Below are 14959 nucleotides of genomic sequence, written 5' to 3' on the forward strand. Positions count from 1 at the left end.
AAGCGTGTGCTGCCTTTTTCAGTGTTGAGCTCTTTAGATAACTGAAAGTTCTAACAATGCTCGAATGATGTTTTTCAATTCAAATTTTTGTTCAATGTATCGTATTTCTCCACAAAATTCTTCATCTCCATATATAGGCTCTATTCAACGTTCAAAAACTGAACGACTCTTTTCTTTTTGGTGTTTCAGCTTTATTGCTTAAAATGGACCCTGCAGAATACATTAAAAGTAATCAGTCGCAGTTTATACCAAAAATGGTATACCGTCTTAAATGTTCTTGTATAGCATTTAATGAAGCAATAAATGTTGATATCACGTTAATAGATCAACGGTAATTTTTAGAGACTTTGAGATACGCAAGGTTCTGTTAGTGTATATTTCGAATTTTGTATCCTTCTAGTTCTGGTTTTAGCTAAGAAATTATTCAAGCAAGTTTTTAGCGCGATACCAGTACTTTTGGTTTTACAATATCTACTGGTTTTGTGCTATTCCATCATCCACTGGTTTTTACTTAGCATCTCCATGCTAACAATTTTGCGCGATACAAGTACTTCTGTTTTACAACATCTACTGGTTCTACTGGTTTTGTACTAATCCAACATCTACTGGTTTTTCCTTAGCATCTCCACAATAATTTTAATTCTAACAGTTCTAAACATAGATAGCAAATAATACATATACAATCACATACATTAAAAAACATACTTTTATTTAAAAATATATTTTAAATATAAATAAATCATTTAATCATAAATCATTTTGAAATTGCTTTTGAGCATAAATAAATCATTTTAAAAATAGTTTTAAGCATAAATAAATCATTTTAAACTCATTTTAAAAATAGCTTTAATCATCATCATAAATCTTATATCATAAAATCATTTTAATCATAAAGATTTTATATCATTTTGGGTGAAGTTTGATCCTTGAAAGCGACTAGCATTAATCATTTGGTCGACTGATCATTCTTCAGATCCACGTGGCTCATGAGGTGTGCACTAGGCTCCACCGTGGAAATACGATCGTCGGGGTCCTCTGGGGCCTTATACCATACACGGGGTCTTTCTGGGGCCTTGGCCCATAAACGGGGTCCCTCTAGGGCCTTGGCCCTCACGTCATCCCCACAAAATTTTAAGTTCACCGTCCTCACATAAACGGATCCTCCACAAATCATATATCATATGTTACTGTTAATTCACATCCCTCAAAATATTTTTTCTTTCCTTTTAAAATCATAAAATAGCATAACTTTACAAAAATAGCATTTTAAACAGTATAATTTGCACAGCTTTACAGTAAATCGTTAAATAACATAATTATCATCAAAATCATCATTTTAAATCATAAAATATCATTTAACATGCATTATGATCCTTCGGGATGCTGCCAAGCTTTTAAGTATTTTCCTAGTGTAAAATTACTGTTTTGTCTTTGGACATAAAAATTCTATATTTTATCTTTTTCTCACTTTTAAAGACATGGGCTTACCTCAAATAATTATTTAAGCTTAAATAAAATCTTCCATAATTTTATAAAGCATAAAACTAGGCTTTTCAATTAATTCTTTAAATAACATTTCGTGCACGAATTAAATTCCGAATAAATCCAAAACTCATTATTTTGATCCCAAATTTTAAACATAACATTTTTATTATTTATTCTACCCTTGTAAGCCATGAACCACACCCGTGTACCCATGGTTCCAATTTTAGTCTTTTAATTTTCAAATTTCACCCATACTCCAACACACTAAGCCATCTCCCAAATTACTCGAGCCATGGTCGAGCCATCTCGTGCCAAACATGAACCAACCCATCTAGACACCCTCCTGACCAAGCCTAGCCCAAATAACCAGCCCCTGAGGTGTTCAAACCCTCCTGGAACCGAGCTACAGAATCTGCATGTGTGTGTGCGTGAGACTCCTTGAACATTAGGACTTCTATCTAGTCTAGGACTCTTCCAGCCCTTAACCACTTGACCACCCATGACCTTTACTGACCCTAGACCAGTCCCAGACCCAAGCCACCCCCAGCCCGAGCCCCTGAGCCACGCACAAGCCGCCTGAAAAGTTCAACAGCCTGTGTGTTCCACCCTTCCTATGTTTCTGGAGTTGTAGCCTAACTAGGACTCTACCCCAACAGCAGCCGCCGAGCCCAGCACACCCCAGCCATCCTTATACCTCGCCCAGAATTAACCCAGACCAGCCCAAGCCTTGGACCCCGTGCGTGAGCCACCAGCAACCAGCAGCAGCCTGCGTGCTTGCTTCCCTCATGATCCCACGTTTTTTTCTTTTGGCTCGAGCCATGTCGAACCCAGCCACTCTAGCCCCTGGCCCGACCCCTGCCCATCATCGTAGGACCCTGATGGACCACCCTGGCTCACCCTTAGCCCCGCTGCAGCCCCCTCCCGAAGCCCAGCAGTGCACAACGCATGGGGAAGAGTCCCACTTCACGTGGACTCTTCCGCAGCCCATGACTCGAGCCCTAGCCCTCCCAGGACTCTTCCTAGGACCTAACCATGACTCTTAGGACCCAACCTCCAGACTTGGTCGAGCCACCTGTGCACATGCATACAAACCGAACTCATGAAGACAACACACAAGCCAACTCAAACTTATGTTTCCTACTTTGTTGCCCACGGTTGTCTTGCGTGGTTTTCCCTTCAATTTTATCATATTTTGGCAGCGTGTCCGTTGGGTTCATAATGATTCTTTTAAAACAAGCGTAAAATTGTAAAAACTTTGAAAATATGTATCATACCGTAAAATAATCGAACCCACGTATTTTTCATGCATAATCAATTAACACACGTATATTATGATTTGTATGATGTTTTAAAAAAGTTTAGAGAAAGTGCATTTGCATTTCTAACGCTCGAATATACGATCTTTGACGATGGTTCGACATTGGACGACCGGACGACGAAGAACACAAGCCCTTTTTCTTTCCTCCTATTTCTCGAAAATATTAGGTGTGTACAAGGTGTGATTTAGGCTAAATCAAGGTTAAATTGTCGTGTTTTGAAAGACATGATAACTTATTTATATATTTAATTAACAAGCTAATGGGCTTTAGTTTTGGGCTTGCAAGTTTAAGGGTAATTGGGCCTATTTAATTTAATTATATTGTGCCCAGTAACACTTATTTAATTAAAACTAAAAGTTTATAAAATAAGTTTCTCAAAAATAATATTTTTTGTTAGACTTAACTTTATTGTGGTGATAAGTATTAAAACCAGTAGGAATAATATCAACCAATAGAGTATGCAAAACAGTAGCTTTTGAGTTGCTCTATCAGAAGCAGTACTTTAGGTAATACTCAACGGCTTAGCAGAACTTAGTTCTACTGGATCAGCACTTAACGGCCTTCTACTCGATTGTTTCAATCTTAATTGTTACTGTTATCTTATCTAGTACTAAGAATTTATTGCACCATTAAATGATATACTAAGTTATTTAGTACGCCTTACCGATTTTAGTATAAAACAGGACTGATTGTTTTGTAACTCTTATGCAGGAACCTATTTCGGTAATAAAGCTGATTTTATCAGAGGACATGAGACAATATCTGATTATAGACGTTGGACTCAAGTTACCTATATATATGGATCAAAATCATTTAGGTAACAACGTTGATCATTTTTATCTATTCAACGATACATTGAGCAACCACGAAATTTCCACTATCTTCAAAAGATCAAACCTGCAGAAAAGCAGTACACGCATCATATTTTATATCTGATCTTTGGAGATCATTTTGTACTGTTGTTTCTTCATCTCTTCAAGCCACACTTTATAATATTGTGTAGAAGAGTTTGTAAACTGGAAAAGAGTCTTTTCCAGAACATTGCTATATTGAACTATTGTATCGAGTTGCTAAGAGTTTCATTAGGCAATAGATAAGTCCTGCTGAAGTGGGTGTAAACCAAAGTCTTTTAGTGATACCTTCTGGAAACAGAAGAAAGGGAGACATAGAAGATTTTATCTTCGAACTTCCAGAAACAACTACTGTGTTACTACCTACTGCTATTACTGTCTTTCACCTTACTCCATCAGATTGTTTCCGCACTTTCAATTATGATCTGCTGGACGTACTATTGAACAAGAACAGCTATAATCTCTAACAGGATTTTAGCACCCTTTGCATAAATTATCATCAAAGGAGAAGAGTTTATTCACCCCCCCTCTAAACTCTACATCGATCCCCAACATTTTTGATCTTTTAAAACTCCTTGGTTGCCCAAAACCGGCTTCCCGAGAAAAATCGAGCTCGATTCGTAAAATAATTCGAAATCCAACATTTTTAAGAAAATTAAATAATTTTTAAACCATATTAGGAAGCATTGCCATCAATTAAATCAAAATATATATTCTTGTCTTGGTCCTCCCCGGTCTCTTTCCCCTGCCTGTTATCGAATATTCGAGTAAAATCCTTAATTTCATGTAATCATGTCATATTATCATTTAATAATGCAATCATACATTTAATCATATACTAAACATCATGCTAGAATTTAAAATCAATTAAATAAAACAATTAAGTAATTAAAATAATTTTACATGCAATCAGTTTACGTAGGTTGGTTTTTCGGACATTACAGATTAGTTAATGATCATGATTTGATTCTTCTTACCAAGACATTTTTGGATGAGTTTGTCACACATGATTTGTCGAGTGTAGTTTATTCGACGAACATTATTTGTAAGTTATTGTGTTAGTTTAAGAGTTTATCCAATAAACATCAAATAATAGCGACAGCGAGTTCTCATATTAAAAAACACTTTAATAAAAATAAAAGGATGAAATTATGATTTTTGGCTTTTTTATAAAACTTTATTATTCCAAATTAATTTTAAGGAAAAATAAATTGGACTGCTTCTCCAAAAACACCATCAAGATTATTAAAACCCTCAATTTTCAATCCATATTTGTAATTCTACAGAAAATTGTAACCATAATATGGCGTTAATAATACCATCCCATCTCAAATTCAAGCCACCCAATTTTCTTCGACAGCAGAAATTCTCGCATTTTGATTCTCGGGACGAAGTTTTTTCAGCTAAAAAATCCACGAATACTCTCCTTACTTCAAGAAACCATTGTCTTCCTCACAAATTCGCTAAACCCTTTGGCGTCCGTAGATTTTCTGTGTTGACAAGAGCTTGCAGTGATGGCGATGGAGTTGAAATTTTTTCTGCCAAAGAACAGCCATTTTCTTCTGTAAGTTATTTCCTTAGTGAAAATTCACTATGGTCTTCGTCTTTCTTGTTATGTAGCTTGTATGTGTTAGTACTCGTGTAAAATAGAGGTATTTGGGCATTTGTGACTTCCATGTATGAATTCGATTATGGTGATACTAATGGTGTTTTGGATAGTTGGCTTTTTTGTTTTTGGAATTATGAATTTTGCGGTAGTGATTGTGGGGGATGCATTTCATCGGTTTCATAGAACTTTGATCGATGCATCCAATGTCATTCCTGAAATGTTTCAAGGGCGAATAGGGATGGATGGATTTGAAATTAGTGGATTTGGAGTTCTCAACATTGTATATATTGGAGCTAAAAATTTTGTTGGTTCGAATTACGCCATTACCTTGCAAGTTTTTTTAGGCGCTTTGAAAGAATTTGAAATGGCCATTGAAGTACATGTCATTTCAATAAATGAACATTTAAATATTTTGATTTTATATATGCTCCTCGAAACCACGTATATCCATTTGGTCGCAGTCTAATGTTGCATTTGGATGGAATGATTTGGATATGGGGGAAGAATTGATGGATAATCAGTAATCTGCAGTAACTCCATTTTGTGAGAATTTTAAATCATTTATGTTGATTCCTAACAAGTTTGAATGGATGGGCCGAAATATCAAATTCACGTAATCCAAAATCATCCAAACAAATATGGCGAATGTTAATGATTTTGGAACCAATTCATTTTGAAAACTTCAATTCAACTGGACCCTAAGGCTACGTTTGGATCAGCTGGTTTCAAATAGTACTTTTCAATTTCATTGCGTATGTTTAGGCAGAAAAAAATAGCAAAATATTTCCATGCTTTTTCCTCCTACGTATTTTTGTGTATATTTGAAAGAATTGGAAATGACGTAACCACAAATTCAGATAAATAGATTTTCAAATTCTTTGATTTTAATTCCTCTTAAAAAGTTAAATGTGGTCATCAAAAAGCGACCTAAGAGAATTTATTTTTATTTTCTTGCCATAATAGAGACTTTGTGGCAGTAAAAGATCATTTTGCTGCTCAATCGAGACTTTTTTGTGACCTCTTCAGTCTATCATTTGCCTGAGTTTCTTTGATTCTATTCTAGCCATCACTTTCTTCAGACTTTTGGTTGTTATAGAACTAGGAGACTGCTTTGAACTGTGGTAGCCTCTTCTTAATATGTACTGAAGCTATAGCTGGTGGTTTGTGGTGTCATTTATTGCTTCTATAGTCATGGGGTGAACCACATATCTGGATATGCTGTCAGGGTTCTGTTTTTAACAAATGATTAAACCTATCAAAAGTTTAACAAAAGGCTTCCGTTTTAGAGTGATGGGTTGTCTGCCTATATTGAAGTAGTCAGTTTCTAATGTTTATTCCACAGCTTACTGGCCTTAATGAAACTAAGAGCATTAATTTCGTGATTGTATGGATCATGCTTATTAACACTTTCTTGAACAATATCGTCCGCTTTATTAAATATACTGGAAATTTTTCATTCTTCCCTCATTCATCTCTTTTTCCACTCTATCAGTTTTCATGAAGATTTTAGTACATGGGTTCACATTTTACCATCAAGTCATATTATACTATATTTTTTCATGTTATAGATTCATAGAACATAATAAATAAAATGTAAAACATGTTTTGACTTTGGATATGATGTTCAAAGTACAGATTTCATCTTCAGTCTTTGTTTCTGAGTTGGTTATAGATCTAATACATATAGGGGATGTTGTGGCTAAATGCAGCCATTTGTTAAACATCTTGTTTTTTTTGGTTCAAAGTTATATGCTAAGTATGTTTGTTTGTTTGCATGTATTTGGTTACATTTTATTTGGTAACAGACTTCTTTAAATTGGATTGATCATAATGCTGAAGTGGGGTTCCTTTGCATGCAATGGATGATATTTCTTATCATCTTATGATTTCAGGATGTTGATACTTCAAAGGACAGCTCATCCAGCTGGAATGACGGTTATATCGCAATGTTTGTCCGGATGCTAGGTTTGGATAATGATCCTCAAGATAGAGAACAGGCTGTTGTGACACTGTGGAAGTACTCACTTGGTGGCAAGGAGTATGTTGACAACATTATGAGATTTAGTGGCACTGTAAATCTCATAGTTAACCTTCTAAAATTAGACTCTGATTCTGCGTGTGAAGCAGCTGCTGGTCTTTTACGGGTTATATCCGCAATTAATGTCTATCGAGATTTAGTTGCTGAGAGTGCTGCAGTAGAAGAGATGACTGGCCTATTGAGACGATGTCCCTTGTCTTCTGAGGTAAAGAAGAATATTGTTCACTATATTTGGCATTGTGGTTAATGATCAGGATTGATCTCTTGTTTGTTCTTTTTTTTTTTTTTTTGCCTGCAGGTGAAGGAGCAAAGTATATGTACTTTGTGGAACTTGTCTGTAGATGGGAAGGTTAGAGCGAGAATTACCAGCTCCGAGATCCTGCCTCTACTTGTCAAGTTCTTGGAGGACGAAGATTTGAAAGTTATCGAGGCTGCTGGTGGAGTTTTGGCTAACTTGGCATTGAGCCATTCAGAGCATGAAATAATGATTGAAGCTGGTGTTATACCTAAACTGGTGAGGATTCCTTCCTTGATATTTGGAATTTTCTGTGGGGTTTTTCTGCTAATGTCATGATTGACACCTTAAAAAAATGTCTTGAAAACTGAAGAAAAGTTTGGTTAGATAATAAAGAAAGAGTTTGGCCCAACTCTCTGTTTTTTTCCTTTTTGCATGGACTAATGGCCATGCGACATAATTTGATTCAACCAATAATAAAATACACTTATGTTTCAAAGTCACTATATCATCCTTCTATCTTTTTGAGCCAAATTTTTTTATTATCAGAGAAATTTATTACATTTACTTTGATATAATGAGAAAAAAATCAGTATATTTTATAAATAAAGTTACAAATATCAATTATAGAAGTCATAATAACGTAGTTCTTTTTTCTTGATGACATCAATACACACACTCTCGTCTAAAGAAACTGCTTAAGTTTGACCTGAAGAGATATATGTTCGGGTTTAGCCCTCAACAGTGGAATATGGTTCAGTTTCATTTTGATCTATTGATTATATGTTTTGAACCACATTTTGCCATTTTGGTTTGAAACTGAAGTGAACTTTCAGATTTTTTGGTTTTGGTGATTATGGTTTCAGATTGGTGTTACAGAATCATGTACCCCCTGGTCACAGTAAACCTCTGTTTGCTTTCCTGTTACATTTTTCTCTAGTTGGTATATTTACTATAACATGAAAATGGAATCAAAATCGTGGTCTAAGTAGTGTTTTGTCACTAGAGAATGACAGCATCAACTAAAACTGATGTGCTCTTCCCCTTGTGATATTGATAATTTTTAATCTGAATTAATAATTTTAAGAACTTATTTATATGCACTATGCAGGCAAAGTTCTTGAAGTTTGAGCTTGAAGAATCTAAAGTCATCAGAAAGGTAGCGAGAAATGCTTTGTTGGAATTTGCTAAAGATGAGTATAATAGGATACTTGTTATGGAGGAGGGTGTAGTGTTAGTCCCTTTGATTGGGACAGCTGCCTACAAGTCTTTCAGACCAGCATTGTACTCATGGCCTTATTTACCCGATGGTACCGAGATTGAACAGACATCAAAAGGTCCTTCTAAATATGGTGCTTCAGAACTACTGCTCGGATTAAATGTTCAGGAAAAAATTATCGATTTGGATGAGGCAAAGATTAACGCTTTGGCGGGACGGACACAACAGCAGTTTCTTGCCCGTATAGGTGCAATAGAAATGGAGTTTGATAATAAATCTGATAACCATTGCAATTCAAATGAGAGGTTTACACTCTTGCCATGGATAGATGGTGTCGCTCGATTGGTTTTAATTCTTGGACTTGAAGATGAGTCAGCTATTGCTAGAGCTGCAAGGTCTATTGCCGATGCATCCTTCAATGAACATATGCGGATTTCATTTATGGAAGCTGGTGCTCTCAAGTTTCTTGTTCAGTTAATTAATCATTCAAGTGACACTATTAGATTGGCCGTACTTCAAGCCTTGGACAAGATGTCCATCAGGTAAAATTCATATTCTTTTTCATGTTTTCATATATCAAGTAATCAAACTGCGTGCTGAGTGCTGACTATATTGGTCTTGTCTGGGAGGTTTAAAATCAGATGTATCTCTATATTTGTTTCTGTTTCTCCATACACAACTAATAACTAAACTACCATTTGGATGAACTTATTACTGGAGAAACATAAACATAATTAGTCCAGAAACAGAAAAAGGTCTAGAAATTTGTTTATAATATTCTTAAAAAATTTATGATCTCTCATTTGCCCAACTGCTTCATGACTTTATTGCGTTTTTATTCTTTCAGAAGGCAAAAGTCCTAGTATTCTGTTTTCGTGAAATGAACTTCTCTTTGCATACTTTTTCTCTTTCTTTTAATGCTAAAGAGTCAGTTTTAGGCCAACTTTTTCTATGAGTCACAGTTCTAACTTCTATTAATCTGTTGATGCACTTTATCCACTGGGAATTGGCTGATATAACTTTGTGTATGCATTACAATCCAGCAATGATGTATGCCAGAAAATTGAAGCAGAAGGCGTTTTGCATCCTCTAATAAATTTGCTGAAGCATTCTAAGTTAGAGACATCTCAGAGCTTAATTGCAATGGTGATTAAACTGATTTCTTTTCCTATATTGAACACAATTTAATCTGTTTTACCAAAATATGAGATATTGTTGTGTTCAACTGTAGATTCTGAGCATTCTTACTCGGATTTTGGACCCCAACAAAGGTATAACGTTGAAGGTATGTAGCTACTTTGACCAGTGCTTTTCAGGGAACTCAGCAGCTTTTGCTCTCATTGAACTTTTCTTTGAATATCGATGTTTCAGGTTTTCAATGGAACAGTCAATAATTCAAAAGATGGATGGGATGAGACTGGGAATCCAAAATCAGATGAGGGGAATGACACGGTGTCATCAAAATCGTCCCCCAGGTTTGTATTTTCTTGAGTTAATATTGGAACAGACATTGGAAATTTTGGGTTAAAATGTTCTGGCTTTTTGCCTCGTTGTCCTCTTTATAAGATTGTGCTAATTTTAGGCATGAGAAAGAAAAAAATTATCATACATGACTTAAGGTACATTTAGCTGCATAATTAATTTATAAACTACTTCAACTTTCGTCTTAATATGTCGTGTATTGAGTTGTTGCATTGAAAGTGTAAAGTATGACTTCCAACGTTTGAGTTGTTTTTCTTGTATACTAGACATCCACGTAGATTATTAAGGAAAGTATCATGTTCAGAACTTTATATGGTATAATAATCATCCCAAAATCCGGTGTTATGTTACTGATGTAATATGAGATTGCATTTTAGATGCCATTTCATGATGCAGATTAGTTCTTTGACAGTGGACAGACCGTTGATTTGAACGAGCTTGTTGATTCCACTGTCTTTACTTCCCTAGTGGATATAATGAAGACATCAAATCCAGATTTGCAGAGAAAAGCTTCGTCAATCATCGAGTTTATTACCATGATCAAACCTTGTGTGGAAAAGCTCGTCTTAGCAGATATTGAATCTGGTCTAGAAGCAGTTTTTCGACAAAAATCTTTGACAGGTATGAAAGAAAATTGACTGCTAGAGAGGCATGAAAGTATTATGAGACGTGTGATTATACCAAAATAATGTCTGGGTAATCATGGAAAATTTTAGGGGAGTGAAAACTGCAAGATTTTGCGAGGAAGAAAACATCTATTTTCCCTTTGTTAATACATTATGATTGAAGTATGCGTGAAATTCTGAATGAGTCGAACAGTTATTTCTATTTTTGAGTCAATATATTGACTATAAGGGTTGGGAAATGGAGCTCAAGGCATCATCCGACATTTTGTAACACCCTCGATAACATAGTACCTTTGTGTCACGGGCAACTTTATAGTTTAAAAGATTTCTTCTTCGTTATTATCAGTTAAAGGTTGTGGTATAGTGGAAATCCCTAGATTTTACAGTAGCTTTTACGACAGTTACCTGCTACTTTAGACCTTTCACCTCCCCAACAATTCCCCACTTTTGCTGAAATTTCAGGATTTTGATTTGTTATGAACTTTGCTTATACAATTGAGCCATTGGCTTGAGAAGTAGAGAACTCGATAAATGATGAGAAAGTCCTTACTTTCTTTTCTATCGTGTTTATACTAATCTGTATAAACCGATTCACAGAAACGGAAGACGACGCCCAGGGCAAACAGCCCGAACTACGCTCCCTGGAACTTGAAGAAGCTGGCCAAGCAGTATCTGCAGCATCCCGATTACTCACTCGATTACTAGACCACGACCACTTTCGCCAAACCGTAAATTATCCCCATTTAACGGAACTTCTTCGCATTATCCTTGTTTCTGACACCCCTCTTCATTATAAAGACAGGGTCGCCGCATCCCTTGTTAAACTCAGCTCATTGTCAGGGCGTTACTCAGGATTTGAGAACCCGATAAGTACGGAAGTAACTCTTTACGAGACGATCCCAAGATTGATACTACAGATCCAAAGCTCATCCTTCCCTGAAGTCCAACAAGCTGCTGTTTTAGAGCTCAACAGGATAATATCAGAAGGGTTGATGGATTCTTCCCGGGCTGTTGCTTCGGAAGGCGGGATTTTTGCATTGGTGAAGTTGATGGAAATCGGTAGTGACCGAGCTAAGGAGGCGAGCTTAGAAATTCTTTGTAGTCTAGGAATGGATAGCGAGAACCATGCTGTGATTGTAGCAGCCGGGGCTGTTCCAATCTTGAAGAAAATCGTGCTTTCTCAAGGGCCGCAGTGGACGCGCGCCCTTCGTCTGCTTAGAACTTTGCCTACATAGTACGTTAAAACAAAGTCATGTTCGTCGAAGATTGCTGTAGTTTCTAAATGAGGATTACATAGTTGTATTTGAAATTTTCGCAACCATTTTTATGTATGCACATCCACACCCTTTCCTTTAGTCGATGGCACACTCGTGTAGGATAAATTAATTTGGCACTTTACTGTATGTTGTATTTAGTAGGATGACATAATTTTTTTATTAAAGAAATCCGACGAACGATCAATTTTATGTGCGATGATAAATTTAATTTGAAGTGGATTTACGAGTATGTGCAAATATGAATATAATTTAATAATATAAAAATTAGAGTGGTTAATGTTCACAATCATGTGATGGCCATATTTTGGAGTCATGCAATTGAAATTTTAAAATATTTATATTATATCAATCGTTCTAACTAATTTTAATTTACAAAATAATTTGACTAAAATAGTCTTATTTTATAAATGATTGTAATTTTATAATTATAAAAACACAGGAACACAGTAACTTTATATTCTAATTCTTCCAGTTTTCTTTTTAAATAATCTTTTTTCCGCTTTTTTATCTTTTCATTTTTTTTAACTATATCTTACCAATTTTTATTGTATCATTTTATCTCGTTATAATTTGTACTTCTATACTATACTATATAATTATGGACCAACACCATAAAGTCATCTTATAACTAATCTTTCATATTTATTTTTTCAATTTTAATAATATTAATTTTTTTTTAATTGAACATAGCGTGCTTCGAATTAAAAAAACACTCTAAAAACTAGGTATTATTAGAACTAAGTGTTGATTCCGACTTGTATAAATAGAGGAGCACTAGCCATTTTAACTAACTGATTCATTTTTCTTATTGTATTCCTCAATACAGAGCTTTAGCTCTGGTTTTTCTCATCAATGGAATTCATATTCAGTTCTTCTAATATGGTATTAGAGCCCAGGTTCCACCGTTATGTGTTGGACTGTCTATAATTAGGCCACCCGTTCTGCCCATAATTGGGTCATTTGTAAAACTCCACGCTCCAGATGTTCATTCCTGGGCGTGAGAGGGGTGTGTTAGTTGTCCCACATTGGTAGGATAAATAACCTGGAGTTCCATATATTGGCTTGGACAATCCTCCCCTCTTGAGCTAGCTTTTGGGGTTGAGTTAGGTCCAAGTTTCAATATTAACATGGTATCAGAGCAAAAACAGAAAATTCCGATCGATGCTCTCCTGCTCGATCTCAATTGATTTTCAGTTCGATTTCACACCACCTGCTCCACTTCTCAATTTGTTTGATTCTCTTTGAAGATGGTGAAAGGGGTGGTCAAGCGACTAATAACAATGCAAATCATACTTCCGTCAATCGCACCTTTGCTGAAGACTCGAGCAATCCATATTACCTACAAAACGGTGATCATCCAGGTCTCGTTCTCGTTTTTCATCCTCTTTCAGGCTCGAATTACAACACTTGGAGCAGAGCTATTGTCATGGCGTTAACTGCTAAAAATAAGCTAGGTTTTGTGGATGATTCCATACCTCGTCCTTCACCTGATGATCTGCTCTACGGTGCTTGGAATCGATGCAATAGTATGGTAACTTCTTGGATTTTAAATGCTGTTGTTCGTGAAATTGCTGATAGCTTGATGTATATGTCGACTTGCCATGAAGTTTGGCTCGATCTGCGTGATCGCTTTCAACAGAGCAACGCTCCTAGGATTTATCAGATTAAGAAATTACTCAGTGGTCTTAATCAAGGATCGTTAAGTGTCAATTCCTACTACACAAAGTTACGGACACTTTGGGATGAATTGAAAGATTATCAACCTGCTTCAGTATGTCAATGTGGATCAATGAAAGATTGGGTGAATTATCATAATCAGGAATGTGTTATGCAGTTCCTAATGGGGCTAAATGAGTCTTATGCACAGATACGAGCACAAATATTGTTAGTTGATCCTCTTCCTGTCATCGCTAAGGTGTTTTCTCTTGTAGTTCAGGAAGAAAGACAAAGGTCTATTACAACTAGAAACATCGCTGCTTCATTTGTGCCAAGTGCTTCTGCAGTTACGAATACTACCAAGAAATTTTTGAATCCCAAAAGCAAAGGTGATAAGGTTTGCTCTTATTGCAATTATACCAATCATACAGTTGATCAGTGCTACAAATTGCATGGCTTTTCCCCGGGTCACCCTAAATTTGGGACAAAATCAGTTCTTGGGAAGGCACCTGCACAATCATGTCAGACTTATGCTTCTCCAGAGATCACTTCCAATGTTTCTGTTGATTCCCTTACACATGGACAGTGTAATCAGCTTATTGAACTATTAAGTTCGAAGATTCAAACAATGAATAACTCCACTTTGGATCGACAACAGCAAGAGCCATTAGTGTCCTGTTTCAACGGTATTTTTTCTCTATTTGATTCTGTTCCTGCCATACAACGACAGGATTGGGTAATAGATTACTGGACATAGGCTTTTCTCAATCTCATGCTGATAATTCCTTATTTCTACGGACAAGAGGAAGTGTTTTTGTTGCCTTGTTGGTTTACGTTGATGACATTGTGATTGCCACCAACTGCGAGAAAGAGGCCAATGATTTAAAGATGTATCTTGATAGCAAGTTTCGATTAAAGGACTTGGGAGAGTTGAAATACTTCTTGGGCATAGAGGTGGCTAGGTCACGATATGGTATTTCAATTTGTCAACGAAATTATGCATTAAAGATACTCACAGAAGCTGGTCTTCTTGGCTGCAAACTAAGGTCTACCTATGGATGCAAACATTAAACTCTCTTTTGAGGATGGAGAGTTGATTTCTAACCCCACCACATATAGAAGATTGATTGGATGCTTGATATATCTTACAATTACCCGTCCG

The 14959-nt window shown here is 36.0% G+C and overlaps 1 protein-coding gene across 1 annotated transcript; it reads left to right on the forward strand.

The window, feature by feature from the left end:
- Positions 1–4876: 4876 nt before the first annotated feature.
- Positions 4877–12292, forward strand: LOC140837278 (uncharacterized). The gene is made up of 9 exons (XM_073203388.1): positions 4877–5219; positions 7157–7507; positions 7601–7816; positions 8649–9298; positions 9800–9902; positions 9988–10041; positions 10128–10231; positions 10651–10859; positions 11462–12292. Exons 1-9 carry the CDS (start codon positions 4959–4961, stop codon positions 12097–12099), a joined length of 2586 nt encoding a protein of 861 aa, XP_073059489.1. The 5' UTR covers positions 4877–4958; the 3' UTR covers positions 12100–12292.
- The last annotated feature ends 2667 nt before the right edge of the window (positions 12293–14959 follow it).

This window comes from Primulina eburnea, chromosome 7, assembly GCF_022965805.1.
Source record: "Primulina eburnea isolate SZY01 chromosome 7, ASM2296580v1, whole genome shotgun sequence".
NCBI lineage: Eukaryota > Viridiplantae > Streptophyta > Magnoliopsida > Lamiales > Gesneriaceae > Primulina > Primulina eburnea.